Source organism: Micromys minutus, assembly GCF_963924665.1.
Source record: "Micromys minutus genome assembly, chromosome: 21".
Lineage (NCBI taxonomy): Eukaryota > Metazoa > Chordata > Mammalia > Rodentia > Muridae > Micromys > Micromys minutus.
This window is the reverse complement of record NC_137956.1, coordinates 95,731-115,394: the sequence shown is the minus strand read 5'-3', so window position 1 is coordinate 115,394 and position 19,664 is coordinate 95,731. Positions and strand designations below refer to the sequence as shown.

The 19,664-nt window shown below is 41.3% G+C and overlaps 1 protein-coding gene and 1 pseudogene across 2 annotated transcripts in view; one reads left to right on the top strand and one right to left on the bottom strand.

The window, feature by feature from the left end:
• TRIP4 (thyroid hormone receptor interactor 4) overlaps positions 1-17,507 on the top strand; it is a 47,577-nt gene extending 30,070 nt beyond the window's left edge. The window contains exons 12-13 of the mRNA XM_080934302.1: positions 10,668-10,770; positions 15,308-17,507. Of these exons, the coding sequence (XP_080790428.1) occupies positions 10,668-10,770; positions 15,308-15,375 (171 nt within the window). The 3' untranslated portion in view covers positions 15,376-17,507. The remainder of the gene's footprint in view (positions 1-10,667; positions 10,771-15,307) is intronic.
• Positions 14,263-14,478, bottom strand: LOC308434362 (thymosin beta-10-like; annotated as a pseudogene). Its single transcript has one exon. The product of its transcript is annotated as a thymosin beta-10-like (transcript).
• Positions 17,508-19,664: the final 2,157 nt, after the last annotated feature.

The window sequence follows — 19,664 nt, the reverse complement described above, 5'->3', positions numbered from 1 at the left end:
TAAAAAGACAACTATTTTTTCAAGGATACTCTTCCTTCAGATCAGCATGATGCCTTTCCATGAGCTTGAACTTACTGTATTGCGGTTGCTGATAACAGTATGTAGAAACGCCAGAATCCTCACACATGTTCCACTATGGAGGTCTTGGCAACTCTCCTTATGGATTGCTCTTCAGTGTGTCATGGACTTAGACTAAAATGCTCGGAGCTAGTAGGTTTCATGGAACATTGAAATCTAATACTTTTTCTCATGACCATCAGTTTTTTTTTCTAACTTTATTATTTTTTGTGTTTGAGAGTATCACATGAATATGTTGAGAGTAGATATTAGATTAATCTTACTTGTTTTTAATTCAGACAGGGTATACTATGTGGTCTGGAACTGTGTAGCTTTGAACTGACAGGTATCTACCTATCTCTCTTTGCCTGCTCCTCAGGGCTCGGGTTAAAAGCATGCACCACCAATCCCTGGCTTATTTTTTTAATTATGTATATGCATGTATGTACATAGCAATATATACCCATGAGTTATGAAACCAGAAGTGTCAGAGTTCACAGGAGTTAAAGTTATAGGTAGTTGTGAGCCACCTAACTTGGGAGTGATAGGAGGCAAACTTAGTTCCTCTGGAAGAGCATGAAGCTCTTTTAACCACTGAGCCATCTCTCCATTCCAATGGATCTTGTTACTTTTTTAAAGCTTTACTTACATAGTATGTACAGTGTTCTGCCTGCATGTGTGCCTGCATGCCACAAGAGGGCACCAGATCTCATTACAGATGGCTGTGAGCCACCATGTGGTTGCTGGGAATTGAACTCAGGACCTCTGGAAGAGCAGCCAGTGCTCTCAACCTCAGAGCCATCTCTCCAGCCCAAATCTTGTCACTTTTTAAAAAATGGTACCTGTCTTTTGTTCCACCCACTGTAACTCCTAGTAGAAGACCTGGGATTACAGGTGTATCTGTGTTTGGCTTTACATGAATTTTAGGGCTTCAAACTCAGGTCCTCATCTTTTAGCAGCAACCACTTTACCACTGAGACATCTCAGTGTTTGATTTATGGTACTATGGCCAGTCTTTTGCTACTTTGTGGGTTCTTCTTTCTTCTCTCCTTCTCTACCCCTTTTCTTCCACCCTTTCAGCCCCTAACACTAGATAGAGGGGAAAGAAAAGAGATCCTTGAATAAAGTCAAGGGTTGACAAGATCATTAGACTACTTCCTGCTGATTAGAGACATTTAGTTCCTTGAGGTAAGTTTGATCTTCGATGTTAGGATACCTGATTTCTTCTTCTTGTTTCTTCTTAGCATATGAGTATTTAACAAATGACAACCAACCAACAACCCACCATGCCTCTTGGGGCCCTAGCAGTTATATTCCCTCTGAAATGTCCTCAGAATTGTGACATAATTGCAGAAACTATCTGTGGCTGGTGAAATTATACCCCTGCTAGAACATGAGGCAAAACATAATCAGCTAGTGTGGACAGACTGAAGTAGCTCCATGTCCCACACCTGGGATTAAAATGAAGACATTTATTTATTTATTTATTTATTTATTTATTTATTTATTTATTTATTTTAAGAAATCAAAATTCTCACTACCCTTGACCTGTCTTTAATAAGTTAAAATATATTAGAATAACTATTTAGTTCTCTTAAAAAGAATAAGAACAGAGGACTGGAGAGATGGTTCAGTAGTTAAGAGGTTCTGAGTTCAAGTTCCAGCAATCACATGGTGGCTCACAACCATCTATAATGGGATCTGGTGCCCTCTTCTGGCGTGCAGGCGTACAATGCAGAACACTTGCAACATATAAAATACCTAAATAAATATTTAAAAGAATAAGAATAGAAAGATTTATTCCATAGTCATAATCACCGTGCATGGTGTTGGGATTCTGTAAACCCCACCCCTCAGTTACTTAGCAACAGCCAGGTATACCCCACCTCTCAATTACCCAGCAGTAGCCAGGTATGCTCCGCCCCAGTGACCTGACACTATAAAAGGAGCTGCTTGACCCCTCCTCTCTCTCTTGGCCTCTCTTGCTCTTGTGCTCTTGCAGCCTTGCTCTCCCACTCCTACCCCTTTCCCTTCCCCCTCTCTCCCACATGCTCATGGCCGGCCTCTACTCCTACTTCTCTCTCTCTCTGCCTCTACCACCCTCTTAACTCTCCCATGACCTGAATAAACTTTATTCCGTACTATACTGTTGTGTGGCTGGTCCCTCAGGGAAGGGATTCCCAACATGGACCCCCCAGAGGCATCTCCCTTGCCCTCAGGCCTCGCTGCACCTCCATGGGCCATATGCCCCCCACTCTCTTCATCCTTCCCCTAACATTGGTGCCGTGACTCGGGATCGTCATCCTCTCACAACATTGGTGCCCTGTGACTCTTCCTTTCAGTGACTTTTCCTTTCATTGGTGCCCCGTCATCTTTTCCTTACACATGGTGGTACACACTTTTCATCCCAGCACTTGGGAAACAGAGGTGGGTGAATCTCTGAGTTTGAGGACAGCCTGTTCTCTAGATTGAGTTCCAGAACAGCTAGAGGTACACAGAGAAACACTGTCATGTAACCCTGCCCCCCAAAATAAAATCAAATCAAGTGCATTACATTGTAAATGTCCTTTAAAAAAACACGTGTTGAGCAGGCTTAAGAACTTGTCTTTCTTTTATCTTCTTTTAAATTAATTATTGTATTTGTTTACATCTCAAATGATAGCCTGCTCCTTTTATCTTTTAAAGCCAGTTTAGCCAGCATGTGTAACTTGTGCCAGAAAAAAAAATCCATTAGACCCTCAACCCTCCTCTGACTAATATCAGGAGATGAACCTAGACAGGGAAGAAATGTAGAGAAAGGGCTGCATGCTGACAGAGAGATAGGTAGATGAGAGCCATCTTTTCAGAGCCTCTCCTGTGCTCCCCTGGAAGAAGCCCCTGCTGTTTGCCAGCATTTTATCTGCCAGCAGCAGATGTAAGCTCTCAAGAACAGCAGGGAGGATGTTGACTGCAACAGTGCATCAAGGCTGTGGTCTGTAACCTCAATAGCGAGGCAGTTAAAACTTTTTTAACAAAGATGTTTTGATTGCCAAATCCATAACCATTAGCAGCTGTGGTTGTGAGCAGTTCTCCAGACCTAACAAGTTTTTAGCCCTGGAGTTGAGTTGCTGGCCTTTGTTTTTACAGGTCTGTGTTGTGTGTGCTATTTATATCCCTGTCTTCAAAAGAAATTCAGATTTGCCTGAAATCTCCAAGGTCATTGATTATTCTATTTTTTCCCAACAGAATCCATTTCTCTTGTGCCAGCTTTCTGACCATTAGTCTATTTGTAACAGACCAGATCCTATCTTTAAGGAATTATGCTGAGAAAGATTCTGCTGGGTCTCCCAACGTAGTAATTGACACCAAGAGTAGAATTGCAGTTCTCTTAGAGAGTCTGACTTCTTCCTCTTCTTTAAGAGCATCAAAGCACCAGGATGGCAGGCTTTTAATCCCAGCACTCAGCAAGGGAGGCCTAAGCAGGTGAATCTTGTGAGTTGGAAACCAGCCTGGTTCACAGAGCTAGTTCTTTCTAGGGCAGCCAGAGTTATACAGAGAAACCTTGTTCTGAAAAGCCAAGCAAAACAAAACAACCCTACAACTGTCTAAGCAGCACAGATGTCAGGAAGACTGCAGAAGCCACGTTTCGTGGGAACTGAGCTTCTGTCACTGGTAGGTCTTCTGAATCTGAGAATAGAACACGAACGAAGTAATGCTCAATGTTCAAACCAGGCCTTAGCCTTGAAAATACAAGGTTTCTGCATTGTTTTTAAATCCGTGAGGGAAGCAGGAGGTGGTGGTCTGTTCTAGTCCTTAGGAGTCTGAGGCAGGAAGAGCACTGCATTTCATACTTGACTGAGCTACACAATGAGTTCAGATTGGCATGGGCTACGTAGTCTTTATATCGATATCGATATAGATATATCCTCATTTAGTTTATATGATTTGACTTCTAGCCTTGAAAACCAGTCAAACTGTCCTATCAGTTCAGTTCAGGTGCAGAACTTGCCTGTACATAAATACCTCAGAATATTTTTAAGAGACCATGAGGGATGTTATCTAAGATCCAAGAAAGAGGGACATTGTCGTTAACAACTTCCAAGCACAGTTTACTTCAATGAGAGAGAGAGAATTTATAATCAGGATTTTTAGGAAGCTAGAACATTCCTTAGAGTTTGTAGTAGTCAGAACATACTGTTGTTATTGTTGCTTACAGTTTGAATACCAAGCATCCACTTGAAAATGGTCTAAGGAATAACTCTGTGTATGCGCATTTATGGTTTAAAGTGAGAGAACATTCCACTTAATATTCTAAAGAGAGATCTGGAATAGTATCACTTTTGCCAGGAGGTTGTTTCTATTTTTTGGGAATGGGCGGCTGACCTTTCACTCCCAGAGATCGGGCTGCCTCTGCTTACCAAGTGCTGGGATCAAAGACATGGCCCTCTTATCTAACAGTGCTACTTTTTAAAAAGTTATTTATTTTCATTTTATGTACATTGGAGTTTTGTGTATGTATGTCTGTTTGAGGAAATCATACCCCTGGAACTGGAGTTATAGACAGTTGTGAGCTGCCATATGGGTGCTGGGAATTGAACCCAGGACCTTTGGAAGAGCAGCAGTGCTCTAACCACTGAGGCATCTCTGCAGCCCCGTGCTGCTTTTCTAATGCTGTGTGATAAATCCTGTGTGTACACTGCTTGGTTCCTGTGGAATCCTGAAGAGGCCATCAAGCTCCCTGGAACTGAGTTACAGATGGTTGTGAGCCACCATGTGGGTGCTGGGAATGGATCCTGGTTCCATCTCCAGCCCCAGCAATAAGTTTTTCTTGAGACAGTGACTGTCCTGGAACCAAAACCAGGTTGGCCTTGAACTCACAGAGATTCATCTACCTCTGGTTCCTAGCTATGGAATTAAAGGCATGTGGCACCACAGCCCAGCTTTTTTTTTCTCTTTTCTTTTTTGATGTAGGGTTTCTTTGTGTAGCCCTGGTTCTCCTGGAACTTCCCATCTAGGCTAGGTCCGCCTGCCTGTCTCCTGAGTGCTGGGACTGAAGGTGTGTATCACCGTGCTCATTGTCCTGGAGCTAAATTTTAGTGGTAACCACTTTACAAGGTTTCTTATATTTGTTTCTTTGGGTTTTTTTATATTTACTAATTTCACTTCATGGTTCAAGTGTTGTCTGTATTGTATGTATGTATGTGTGTATGTATGCATGTGTGCATGTATGTGTATGTATTATGTATATATGCATGCATGTATGTATATGTGTATATATGCATGTATGTATAGCACATACATGCCTGGTACTGGTAGAGATAAAAAAAAAGGTGTTATGTCCCCTGGAAATGGAGGGCTAAGAACCAAATCTTTAAGAGCAATGAGCGCTTTAAAGTGTTGAGCCATGTGCCCAGCCACCTTCCTCTCCTTCCCTCCTTCCCTCCCTCCCTCCATTCATTCATTCATTCATTCATTCATTCATTCATTTATTTATTTATTTATGGGATTGGTTTGATGACTTGGCAGTTAGGAACACTTGCTGCTTTTCTAGGAAACCTAAATTTGGTTCCCAGCACTCCCATCAGATTGTTTACCACTAATATAACTCCAACTTCAGAGGATACAACATCTACTTCTGGTCGATGTGGGAACTTGCGCTCTTAGGAGCACATGTGCATACACACACACACACATGCTCATATATATATTAAATAATGTGTTTTGTGGAGAGGTACATTAATGCAAATGTGTGTAGATTAGAGGACAGTTTGAAAGAGTCGTTCTCTGTTTTCAGTGTTTGGGTCCTGAGAATTAAACCTAGGTCGTCAGGCTTAGCAGCAAAGTCCTTTATCAGCACTGAGCCATCGTGCCAGCCCAATAGCTCTTTACTTGACAGTGAGCATAAATATCTTAAGACTTTCTTACATACCCGCAGTGGTAATGCAGGCCTTTAACCCTAGCAGTGAGCAGGCAGTGGCAGGTATATCTGTATATATTCCAGGTCAGCCAAGGCTACATAGTAAAATCCTATGTCTAAATAAATAAATAAATAAAATAAAGAATGAAAGAAAAGAAAAATACTTACTTATATAATTATCTAACCATCAATAAATATTTGGGTGCCTTGTATAAATTAAACATTGTAGATACTAATGAAAATGGTAATATTAATTATAGGTTCTGCCCTCGGATATTTGAGAGTGCACTAGATAGGTGTGTTAAGGATCAGAAGTGAAGATAGGTGTGTTTTGTGTTTTCTGTGGTTGTTGGCTTAAACCCAGTAAGCATGCTTTACGAGCACTGTACCACTGAATGTAGCCTCTGCCCAAGATAACGTTAAAGAAGCCAGAGTTGCTGGGCATGGCGGTACTTGCCTAAATGCCAGCATTCTTCAGGCTGAAACAAGAAGACTGCAGGATTGAAAGTTGCAGCGTGCTACCTGCTAGCAGTCATTGTGAGACCTGCGAGTCTACAAGGGGGTGGGGGAGAGAAACTACCTTTCAGGACTTGAAGGAGGGAAATAGAATTTCTAGTCGGAGGAAATTTCATATCTGTGTATTCATTTTGGAGAGTGATAATAAATACCATCACACTCAGTCACTAAATACATGCTACACTCATGCATATGTGTGTTATTTTCTAAACCTCAACAATTTGGAACAGGCATGATAGCACACTTTTATGAGTCAGGGTTTCTCTGTGTAGCCCTCTCTGTCCTGGAACTCACTTTATAGACTAAGCTGGCCTCAAACTCACAGACGTCCGCCTGCTTTTGCCTCTTGAGTGCTCAGATTAAAAGCATAGGCCACCACCACCCACCTCAGCACACACCTTTTAATCTGAACAGCTGAGAGTTAAAAATAGGTGGATCTCAGTAAATTCAAGACCATACTTGTCCATAAAGCAAGTTCTATGTCACCCAAGTTAGATTCTGTGTCAAACCGAAAGAAGATATTAGAGGATTGGCTCTGTGGTTAAGAGCACTGGCTGCTTTTTCAGAAGACTTGGATTTAGTTCCCAGCACCCACATGTTTATACACAACATCTGTAGCTCCTGTTGCAGGGGCTCTAACATTTGGCCTCACTGGGCCCTGCATGCAGTGGCATACTGACATGCTTGCAGACAAACCAACCATACACATAAAGTAAAACCAAATAAACAACAAACTTTCTAAACTAAGTATCATTACCCTACTTTCAATGATGAGGGGACATAAAACTTAGAGTAACTTATATATAATGTTGACAAAAAGATGATAAAATTGAGATTTTGCTGTTGAAATCGTCTTCCTTAGTTGGTAGAAAAGCACATTCCAAAGTGAGAAGCTAATGGAAGCAAAGGCATGGGTGGGAAGTCAGGGTCTGTGTGGCTAATGTGGGAAGCCCATGTGTTGAACAAAGCATGTGAGTAAAGAGGAAGCCGCAGCACACAGGAGTGTTTTTGGTCAGATAGTAGATAGCCCAGGATGCTTCTTTAGTGAGCTGGGAAATGTGGAGGAATGTTTTGAAAGTTTTTATGAAGCAATAAGGTGATAAGACCCCTGCTTGAGGAAAACTCATTGACTGAAATGTGAAAGATGGGTTGGAGAGATTCTGAAGGTGGAAAGACAGGAGCAATCCAGGGCCAGGAAAAATAAAGATCTAGTTCATGATAATGCCAGCAGAATTGGACAACGGAGGGACAAGCACAGGGGGCCTGGTGTTGGTAGAATCAAGTGTTTGATGTGACAGGTTAATTTTACACAGAACAAACCAAGGCTCAGGAGATGTGAGCTGCTTGACCTAGAAGGATTGTGGCCTCACTTTCTGGTAATCTGTTGAAGACATCTTGGTTTGTCATCTAGTCTTCTGTGTTACCTAAGTGACAGATTTAGTCTCATAGTTTAGTATATAACCATATATTCAGTAAGTACTAGTGAAGGAAAAAGGGAGAAGAATTAAGTGTTACTTGTCCTATAACAAACACTGCATGAAGACTAAGGAGCAGTTTTAAGGCAGTGCTCCACCCCTCGGGATGCCAGGCTAGTTGGATGGCTGGACTGGCATCGTCTCCAGTAGGTCTGGTAGCCTCCAAACTTGCTATTTAGCCAATGTTGCCCATGAGTTTTTTGTATATTCTCTGTATTTACATTTCAAATGTTATCCCCTTTCTCCCCACTCCTATCCCCCGCCTCCACTTGCTTCCATGAAGGTGCTCCCTCTCCCAACCACCCTCTCTACCTCAGTGCCTTGGCATTCCCTTATACTGTGGAAATGAGCCTTCACTGGACCAAAGGCCTCTTCTCCATTGATGCCAGACACTGCTATCCTCGGCTGCATATGCAACTGGAGCCATGGGTCTCTCCATGTGTGCTCATTGGTTGGTGTTTTAGTCCCTGGGAGCTCTGGAGAGTTTGGCTGGTTGATAATGTTCTTCCCATGAGGCCCGTGAATTTCTTTCCTCTTGCTTCCACTTTGTAATGCTGGGATTCAGGCATTGGCTTCTATGCCTGGTTTTTGCTGTGTTTCTCAGGCTATATCTCTGTTAACCTCTATAGAGTTTTAGGATTACCAGCCACTTTGAAGGAAAATGTAAATGGGAACTACTTTTAAAACTATTATTTATTTATTCTTTAATAGTTTCATACACATATAAAATATATCTTTCTGGGTGGTAGGTGGTGCATGCCTTTCATCCCAGCACTAGGAGTTTGAGGCCAGCCTAGACTACAGAGAGAGTTCCAGGACAGCCAGGGATACACAGAAAACAAAACAAAATACAAAACAAACAAACAAACAAATAAAAGATCTTGCGTGTAGCTACTCCTAACACGTGTGGTATTTATCAGAGGTGCAGTTGCTGTTGGGATGCCCTCTTTTGTTAGACCTGCTGTGCTTGTGGCTGCCATCTTTATCAGAGACTGTCAGTGCATCCTCACTTCAATCTTGGAGTCAGTTTTCAGCTAGCTGGACTTCAGGGCTTGCTTTATATTTTATCTAGTTGTGCTCCTCCCCCAGCAAATACATGCTCTTGTCAGTGAAGTGTTTCTTTTTTCCATTAATTAGTTTATTTACTTTATATCCCAGTATCAGCCCTCTTCTCCTCCCAGTTCCCCCCATACATAGCTCTTCCTCCATTCCTCCCTCCCCTTCTACACCCCATCCCGGCTCATCAAGTCACTGCAAGATAAGGCTCATCCTCTTCTACTAAGGCAGGACATGGGAGCCCAGTTAGGGGAACGGAATCCACCGACAGACAACAGAATCAGGGACAGCTCCTACTCCAGTTGTTGGGTGACCTGCAAAAGACCAAGCTGTACATATGCTATAGATGTGGGTGTGGGAGACAGGTGTGTGTGAATTGTTTCTTAAGTGTTTGCTTTTGCTGTTTGTTATCAGGAGACAGGAAGAAGATTTTATGAGTCATAAGCTAGAGCTATAGTTCAATGGTCCTGCTTGACCATGCTCAATGCTCAAGGCCCAGTTTCAGTTACCACCACCACACATGCAGACATGGACGCACTGGAGCACACACACACACACACACACTGCAGTGTGTATATAAAATTCACCTGGGGATCTGCTGGGAAGAAAGACATAATTAAGGAGTTACTGATCATTTTAACACGAGGACAAAGTGGGGGCTTGCCAAGTTGAGCAGAAATTTTTATTTGACTCTAAATCAGTAGTAGTTGCCAAAAGGTACTAACCTTTTTCCTATGAAAATGACAAAAGAAATGTTTTCTAAATGACTGGTGAACAGTTTCCCCTGAGAGGAGAAAAAATAGCTGTTTGGCAGTTAATTATCTGTTATGTTAGACAGCTATGGGAGTTATGGGGCATGAAAAAGAGGTAGGCCCTCCTCAGGCTGGAACTCATGATAAAAGTCTCTATAGACCAAAACAAAAGCACCTGCCAGACAGAGTCTTTGGCCAAATTTGGATCGTTCCTTGATTATAATGCTCACATTTCCTGACCTTTATTATGCTCTATCAGTGACCCTTAACTTAGCATCTAAGCTGGATGTGGCATTAGAGTTTATTTGTGTTCTCCATTACCCCTGGTAACTGGTTCTTGGTGAGCCTGCTACATTTGCTTCTTGGTAAATCTCAGACCAAAGATCCAAAGCCCTCTTTTTCCCCTCAAGAGTGTTGGGCACTGAATCAAGGGCATTGTGCATGCTGACTGATCACCTTTGAGCTATATCCCCAGCTTTGCTTCGACTTTTTCATTTTGTCTCATTAAGTTGCCCAGGCTCTCTTTGAACTCTCTCTGTAGCCCAGGCAGACCTTGAACTTGTGCTTGCCTTCCTCAACCTTCCCAGTAGCTGGGATTAGAGACCCTCATTGCCAGGGTCAACTAAGTGCCCCTTAGTGTGTACTGTGGTCCTTAGTGTCCAGACCTCAAGGGCAAGGGTTCTTGGGAGATATAATGCTTATCCAAATGGACTTCTCTTTAGTGTGTGTGATGAGGTATAGTAATCTCTCCCCTAATAGATCGGCCTCCTTATGTGGACTGCTTTGTTCTTTATTTCTGTTTCTTGTGAATACTCTCCAGTTCAGTGGAAGTTGTGGTAAAGGGCCTATGATCCTAGTTACGCCCTGGTGCCAACAGTATTCAACAATTGAACAAAGTCAAATTTTTCCTTTCAGTTCCCGGACATCAGTCAAGAGTCTGACTCTTCATTTGTTTTCATCTGCAAAAACCCCCAGGAAATGGTTGTGAAGTTCCCTGTGAAAGGAAATCCTAAAATCTGTAAGTCATCATCTTTGATGATTTCAAATACCATTCTTTTTCGTTCATTGTGTCCTTGGTGGTGGGAAAATTATGTTTATCAATAGCATTAATGATGTATTTATTATAGTATAGCTTTTCCAATGTGTACCTTGGCACACAATTATTGGCATGGCAGCAAACTGCTCTAAATTTTTCATGTAGGACATTCACATTCATGTTCATATTAAATGTTATTTACCAGTGAACTAGGCACCATACTGCACATCTATAATCTCAGCATCTGGGAGGCGGAAGTAGGAGGATTATAAGTCTGAGGATAGCCTGTACTATATAAGTCTGAGGATAGCCTGTACTATATAAGTCTGAGGATAGCCTGTACTATATAAGTCTGAGGATAGCCTGTACTATATAAGTCTGAGGATAGCCTGTACTATATAAGTCTGAGGATAGCCTGTACTATATAAGTCTGAGGATAGCCTGTACTATATAAGTCTGAGGATAGCCTGATTAAATGCTACAATGGCATGCGTGATCATATACACACACAATTACATATATACATACATAGAACATACATACATATGAACAATACTGTCTGCCTCTTTTGTAAGAAGCCTAAGTTCCTTGCTTAATCAACCCAGTTGGCTTAAGAGTTGATGCTTTTAATAGTCATTTGGTTAAATGTTACTATTATTTAAATTTTATAGTTAATTTATAAATAGTTAATAACTATTATTAACATGTTGTTAAATGTTAGATATGAAAAGGTGGTGGGTTGTTAAGAGTTCACATATTGCTGACACTAGTCTGGTTTTCTTTAATCCCTCCCGAGTACTGGGACTAAAGGCTTGTGACAACATACCTGGCTGAGTTAAGAGCTTTTACAGAGGACAGAGGTTCCATTCCCAGTACCACATGACATCTCAAAGCTGGAACTCCAGCTCCAGGGGATCTGACACTTCTTCTGGACTCTGGGCCCCAAACACACAGGTGGTACATATACATACATACACACAGGCAAAAACACTCACATAAAATAAAAGTAGATCTTTAAAAAAATAACAAATTATTTACAGAGCATTTACATTGTATTAAGTATGACAAGCTTATACAAGAAGAAGTAGAACACATGTAAGCCTCATACCATTTCATGTAAAGGATTCATATAATACCTATGGGGTTTGATATTTGTGAGGATTCTAGAGCCAAAGCAGCACAAATAGAGACAATTATTATTTTAATTAGTATATTAAATGACTTAGTGTACCTGGTCAGTAGCAAGCACATGTTAACTACAATCTCAACAGTTCTATGAATTAGTTTTTTTCCCCTCTTTTTGATTTTGTGTCTGAGTAATTAGGTTTAGGAAAGTTTTGAGGGTTTGGACTCAGTTAATGAAAGCCTACAGCACCAGGTGTTCTCAGGTATTCCCAGCCAAGAACTAACCAGGCCTGACCCTGCTTAGTTTCCAAGATCAAACTCAGTGAGTTCAAACTAGGCGAGTTCAGGGTGGAATGACCATTTGGCTTTGTGGGGGTTTTTTTTTTGTTGTTGTTGTTGTTTAAGATTTATTTATTTTTATCTTATGTGCATTGGTGTTTTGACTACATGTATGTCTGTGTGAGATTCCCTGGAACTGGAGTCACAGACAGTTGTGAACTGCCATGTGGTTGCTGGGAATTGAACCTGGGTCCTAAGGAACAGCAGCCAGTGGTCCTAACCACTGAGCAATTTCTCCAGCCCCTGGGTTTGCATTTTTTGAGATAGAATCTCTAGTGTCTTACTGTGTGGTCTAGGCTGACTTCAGCTGCGTTGTAAAACCTAGACTAACCTTGAACTCAAGACCCCCTGCCTCACTCCATAGAGAGTTACAATTGCAGGTGTGAGACACCACATCAACTCACAAATTGTAATTTTATCATCTTTCTGGCTGTTTTTCTGTTCCTTTTACTTAATTCAGTTGCCTCAGGAACAAATTTTCAATTCATATTTAATTTTTAGGACACAACATGGCACTGAAAAGGATCATTAGTAGTGTGTAGTCTGTTTTCTGTTAGTTGAAAATAAGTTGAGGGGTAGAAATGACTAGGTGACATCCTCATCATTACACAGCTAGAGGAAATTTAAGGAACAAACCTAAAATCGAAAAACCCAAGGCAATACTGAGAACTGGATATCTGGAGTCTTCTGCAGATCCCAAATTCTCACATTGGCAAGCATGTCCTAAAGAGCAGAAGAGGACTTGATACATCTTCCAACCTCACTCAGTTCCACTGCCTTTTATCTGCTTTCTGTTACTTAGTAGACTCTGTTCTAGTGAAAATTTAAAATTGTATTAGGTGCCTTTTTCTGTGTGTGTGTGTGTGTGTGTGTGTGTGTGTGTGTTTTGTTGTTGTTGTTCTTGTTTGTTTTGTTTTTGAGACAAGGTCTTATGATCCTTGTTGGCCTTTAATTCACTGCGGAACTAAGTCTAGCCTTGAACTGGCCCTTCTGTTTCCACCTCTGTTTAATTTATTTGATGAAAGTGTTTATTGACCACCTACCAATTGACAGTCACTTCAGTGTTGTGAGGGAGACAAAAGAAAATCTGTCTTGAGATTGGGCTTTTTGCCAGCTTGCCGTCACATGTCTAGCTAGGCGACCTGTGGGATAGAAGAAGTAAATCACTGGGAATGCCTACACACTAAAGCCCAAATTAAAATCAACAGTGTTGTACATTATGGATAGCATTTGAGTAGCACAGAAAAAGGTGTACTGCTATTGTAGAAGCAGGTGCAGCCCCGGAAAGGAAGACCTAAAGGAAGCGGGTAGGGCTGAGGTGGTTTTGTGCCCAGTCTCCTTGTGCAGCAGTTAGAACACAAAATCTTATCTTAATTGGACAAATGAGGCCATCGAAATCCTGAGAGGCTGAATGACTTGTGTGGTTCATACAGGTATTAACTAGCTTCTAGTGAGGGTTCGTTCTGTCACATCGGATTGCTCAACAAGTGAAAAGAAACATCCGAGTGGCTGTGCTGCTGAGTGTGTGCTCACAGTATACCAGGCTACTCTGTGCCAGTCTATAAAGTATTCTCTATATTAGCAGCAGGACTGTTGACTTAAATGAGGCATTTTGTGGGGAAAAATAGAAATTTGTAAGCTTTTTTTTTTCTCAGAACAGGCAAACAGGAACTTTAGAATTTTTCTTCATGAAATAGATGCTTTCAAAGCTCACTAGCACTGACTACGAAGCTATATCCTGGTAGATCAGGGTTAGTTTCAAGATAATATCATTGGAGGATTTCTATTTGGATCACTTGAGACACGAATGGTTTTTTTTTTTTTTAACCATGCCACGAGGTGTATTTTATTTTCATCAATCACACAAATAATTTTCTATAATATCCCAGGGCAAACCAGTGAAATTTGGCAGTCCGATTAGTGGGGGGGGGGGGGGTCCCTACAGAGACCCATGGGTCGATGGCATTGGCGCCGAGTGCCCGGGTTCACAGCGCAGCTTGTAGCTCACATCCATCTTGCAGGTGGCTCTTCCTCCACATCACGAGGGGGTCTTGGAGATGACTGGGTGGAGTGGGGTGATCTTCCTGGGCTTTTAGGAGATTTCACTCCTCTTTTCCTGTTCAATGGTCTCTTTGGTCGGCAGGGTGTTCTCCTGCGTCTCGGTTTTCTTCAGTTTGGCCTTATAGAAGCTGGCAATTTCCCCCATATGTCCGGCTTGTCTGCCATTTTCTTATAACTCATGGATTCTTGTTCCGAGCTCGCACTCCAGGTGCTCCCACTCTTGTTGCAGCAAGAAACCGGGCTTTATTTTGTTTGTTTGTTTGTTTGAAGCAGAGGCATGCTATGTGTAGCTTTGACTGGCCAAGAACTTGCTATGTACACCAGCCTGCTCTCCAATATACGGGATCCTCCTGCTTCTGCTTCCAGAGTACAGCCTACTGCATAAACCTGACAGCCAATGAGGCTGCTTGGTTAACACTTAGAAGAGCCATATAATCTATGACCTTTAACCCCTCTTAGCTGGTGATAGGGACCCTCTGTCAGGAAAGCATTTATGTGGATTCTACTCCACTGCTTCAGGTCACTCCCCTATTAAGCATGAGACAGCAAAAGGGTAAGTTGGACTGCCTTTCCCACTGTGAGGGAGGTCCATGCTTTGTACTCAGATAGTTAATAGGTCAGTGGAGTGGGTCTCCTACTGTGTGAAGTGCATTTCTGTAGAGCATGCCCGTCCTTTTTTTCTTTTCTGTTTATCTACAGATCTGTGATCTTTAGAAAAATTTATCTTAGCATCACACATCATAACCTACAAAATTAGAAATATTAGCTACTTAAATTTTTCACATATTTTGTGTGTGTGTGTATGTGTCTACAGTATTCCCACTGCTTTCTTCTTAGAAAATAAAACTCTGAAGTTTGGAAATATCCCATGTCCTGAAGCAAGATAATTGAATGTGACAGTAACACAGTAACCAGAAGACCTAGGAGGCCAGGGAAGATTTGCAATGCAAATATAAAAATAAATAATGAGTGGGACTTCTTTTTTCTCTTACAGGGAAACTGGATTCCAAGATCCATCAAGGAGCAAAGAAGGGGTTAATGAAGCAGAATAAAGCTGTCTGACCCAGGAAAAAAGGAGCTATGCACCGTAGTGGAGTCTTGTGTACTAAATGGCTATCCTCTGGTCCTTTGGGAATGAAGCCCTAGAAAGCTAAAAGGCTTGGGACCAGGCTTCAATCTCTGAGAATTTAAACTCTTACCAAATCTGTACATTTTTCTTAGAGGGTGGGATTCTTTATGTAGTTGGTCAAAAATCCTTGATATGTTATTTATAAAAAATCATTTTAAAGATTCTAGGTCTTTGACATTTTTCTCAGAGCTAAATTCAAAACAGAAAGGAACAATTGGAAATTATTTGAATTTAAATTTTTTTCCTCAAAATCATAGAATGAAGAATGGATGTTTGAGGACTCTCTGTTTAATGTAAGGCTGTAATGAAGTGAGAGTGTTCTTACCAAGTATTGTGCTTTTGACATCTTGAGACCAGGTCTTATTTTGTGACCCAAGCTTGCCTGGAACTCACAGCAGTCCTCCTGCCAAAGCCTCTCCAGTGCCATGTTTACAGACAGCACCATGTTCGTCTGAGAACTCAAAGTCTCAGAGTGGGAAGTAGAATTCCCATTATTAACAGATTTTTCTTTCTGGAAAAGATAACAGGAAGACACACTTCCTCTTGTCCTTTAGTTTGAGAACATGGTTAGACGGGGAGGTGAGGGAGATACAGCTAGTGCAGCCTGAAGCCACCCTGTTCATTTTGTTAGTTTGCAAAAGCATCATGGAGATGGGACAATTGGAGAAAAACTAGAAAATACCATCCTTGGTAAATATATCAAAAACCCCTCTAATGCTGAAAGCATTAAAACTGTAAATATCCTAAAAAGCCATGACTGGAAAAATAAGGGTTGGTTTGAAGTGACATTTTCCAGTGGTCCCTTTAACCTGTCTCAGGAAGCACTTGCTTCGGAGGCTCTTCTAAAGTGCTGTTGGAATCTCAGTTGCTGGATCCTAGGAATTCATGGTCCTAAATGTGTATGTTCTGCTTTTTATAACACACCACTACCACTCGGGGATGTTGAATTCTTTCTAACAGTTTGTGTGTTTGACTTAAAAAAGAAAGAGCAAGTGAGAAAGAAAAAAAGGACCTTGTGTTGTGAAAAAGATGAATTTCCCTTTCTTTCATCCTTCATATTCAGCATGTATTTGGATTGAAATGCCCCCACTCATCCCACACTGATGCTCACCCAACTGTGAACGGCTTGCTGCGGAGCATGGCTTCCAGAGGCTGATCACTCTGGATTCCCAGGGAAACCCCAACAGATTCTTGTTCCAGAGATGCACACGTGCAGTATTCTCTCTCCTGTTCTGTTGGACCTCTGTGTAGAATGTAGAAGAGGACAGTTAATGGCATTTGTTAATGTGAGAGATGTCTTTTAGGCCTCTTGGAAACCCTACCATTGTTGAAGGCAGAACTCTGTTTACTCTGTAGTTAATACTTTACTAAGCAGTAGCACCTTGAATTCTATGCTGAAATTGTCTGACTCTCTTAATATCAAAATAAAGTTGAAAGATAGGATGGGAAGAGACAAAGAAGGGAGGCTTTTGTGTTCTTTTATTTGAAGACAGCCTTTGCACAGAATAATTTGTGTGCATACCTTAAAAGAAAAAACTCAGGAATGTCAACAGATTAGCTTATGTGCCCAAGCTTTGTGGGTCATAAGAACCCACCTCTGCTTCTCAGACACACAGCCAGAACCACATAAATAAATGGCACAGCTAATTGGAAGCTTCCCCTTTCCATGGTTAGGCTGGGAAAGTCTGTCTTTGGTTCTCGTGGTGGTGGTATAAGGTCTCTCTCCTGTTTGCTGAGACACAGGGAGGAAGTGTGGGAGAAGTTTGCGGGTAGATGGCCCTCACTGATGAATAGTACAATTTAACGTCCGATGGAAATTCTTAGTAGCCTGAGTTCACACTTGTTCGAGAATAGCCTGTTGGTGTATAACTCTGACCCTGTTATTCTGGGCACTTTCACCCTAAGGACATTTCTGTTATAGCTTCTGTGTTCCCTTTTGAATGAATTAAGATGCCATTAATTCATACAATAAAGGAATTGGCTTTTTCTTTTTGTTTTTCCGAGACAAGACTCTGTTTCCTTTATATGAGTTCACAATAGGTGATGACAGAAATTATGGACTTTGTCAGAGTTGATCTTTAGTGAAGTACTTAGAATAGATTAAGAATGTGGCCAGATATGGTAGTTTATACCTTTAATCCCAGCACTCAGGAGGCTGAAGCAAGTGATTTCTATGAGTTCCAGGCCAGCAAAGGCTATATAGTAAGCCCCTGTCACACAGGAAAAAAGAAAAGGAATTTGGGATTTTTTTTCTTCTTTAGCTAATACAGAGAACTAAGTGTTCTGTCTTTTCTTTTTAAACTGAAATGTTATTATAAACCCATTTCCCCCCCAGCATGTAAATGTGAGACACTTCAAAGATTAATTTTATAAATAAGTATTGTTATGCGCTTCTATGATTTATGACACTTAATCTTTTCCATTTTAATTAGTTTCTTCTATAGCCCATTCATGTGGTGGCCATTTAATTTAGAAGATTTGTTTAATGCCATGTGGGGCCTAGCCAAGATTAGATGGAATGGGGCTGTTCACTTGACCACCTCAGCTACTAATCTGGAGAAATCGGCTAACTTCAGTTTGTTAGGCAGGGAGGAGGGATGTCAGTCCAGTGATAAAGGATATTTTCTTCCTTGAGATTCAAATAGCAAGCGCACATCTACTGTTCTCAGCTTCTGTGAATGTGTTTGGGAGGAGGTGATCCACATCGAAGGCTCCAGCAGCAACAAGGGATCCAGCCTGCAGAGAGCTTTTCTGCTTTTCTCCTGTAGAGAAAAACAAAAACAAACCATAGCCACAGTATCATCCTTTGTCACAGTGAACATGTATAAATGTCCATTTATGTGTGTGAACACACTGTGGCTTCATTCAGGAGATGAAATGTAAACTGACCAGATGTGAAGATTGGATAGCCAAGAAAGAATTCCCAGTAAAAAATGCTTGAGATTGAAGTCAGGGAAAAAAGGGGATGGGGTGCTGAAATCCACTGGAAGATGGGTCAGGAAAGATCTAGGCATGAAGAGAAAAGCACACATTAGACTTAAGAGTCTAGTCAGACTTGGTGGTTGCTTGCCTTTAATCCCAGCATTTGGGAGGCAGAAGCAGGTGGATCTCTAGGGTTGTGTTATCTAATATGGTAGCTACTGGCTACACTCTGTTTAAATTTGAATTAAATTTTAAGACTCAGTTCTTTAGTCGTGGTACCTTCATTGCCCTAATAGCTCATATGTGACCAGTGACTTCTGAACCGAACAGCAGGGGGCAGGGTTAGCTGGATCATTCCAAATAGCTTTGGTTTTATTAACCAGTCAGCTGTACTGTTGTACTGCAAATCCATCCACAGATACTGTCAGTGAGCTTGTCTACAGCCAGTAAAACCATTTCTTGTTCATTTGTTTGGAGACACTTTTAAGAGACCTTGAGTTTTAGATCTCCAGCCTCAAGCTCCCATGCGCTGGAGTCTGTACCACCACACCAGATTCATAAAATTTTTGTGTTGTAAAATAGCTTCTTTCATTTAATTATTGTTAAAATGTAAAAACTAGTTTTTAACTCACAGGATTTACCAAAACATGTGGCAGTGAATCTGATTTGTCCTTTGGGCTACCAGTTTGCCCATACTTGCTGTAGAGATATAAGAAGTCAAAACTTGAGATTCTGTCTTGTATATTACATCCTTGTCTTTAGTCAGAATCCGCTAACTCTGACTAAAAGCTAAGTAGAACTGTTTCCTTGTTTCCCAACTGTTTTAGTCTTACTTCTACAATATTTAACCCTTAGTTAAATCACAGACACGTATAACAGTAAACCGTTTTTCCTCTGTGTTAGGTAAGCCCTCATTTTGTAACATAGCGTAGAGATTGCAAAGTTGGCTGTCACCCTGAACCAGTTCTGTCCCTTCACTGTCCATGAACAGTGTGACTATGATCCGAAAAGGGTATTACTTTTTCCCAGACTAGATGGGCTTAGTGTTCTTCTTTAAGCTGTTAGCTCTCCCACCCTCCTTTTTGTGGAGATAGCAATGGAGAGTAAAGGGACATTATGACTCTCTAAGTCACATGCTATTTAGAATGGCACCAGTGAAGAGTGGCCTTAGAATCAGAGAATAAAGGTAACTGCGTAGCTGAATAAAATGGTCAAGGACACAGGAAGGGGGTTCTTGAGAATTAAGATAAACATTGGTTTGCTGTGGTAGGAGGTGGGAGTCTTAGGTCTTGAAGCTGTT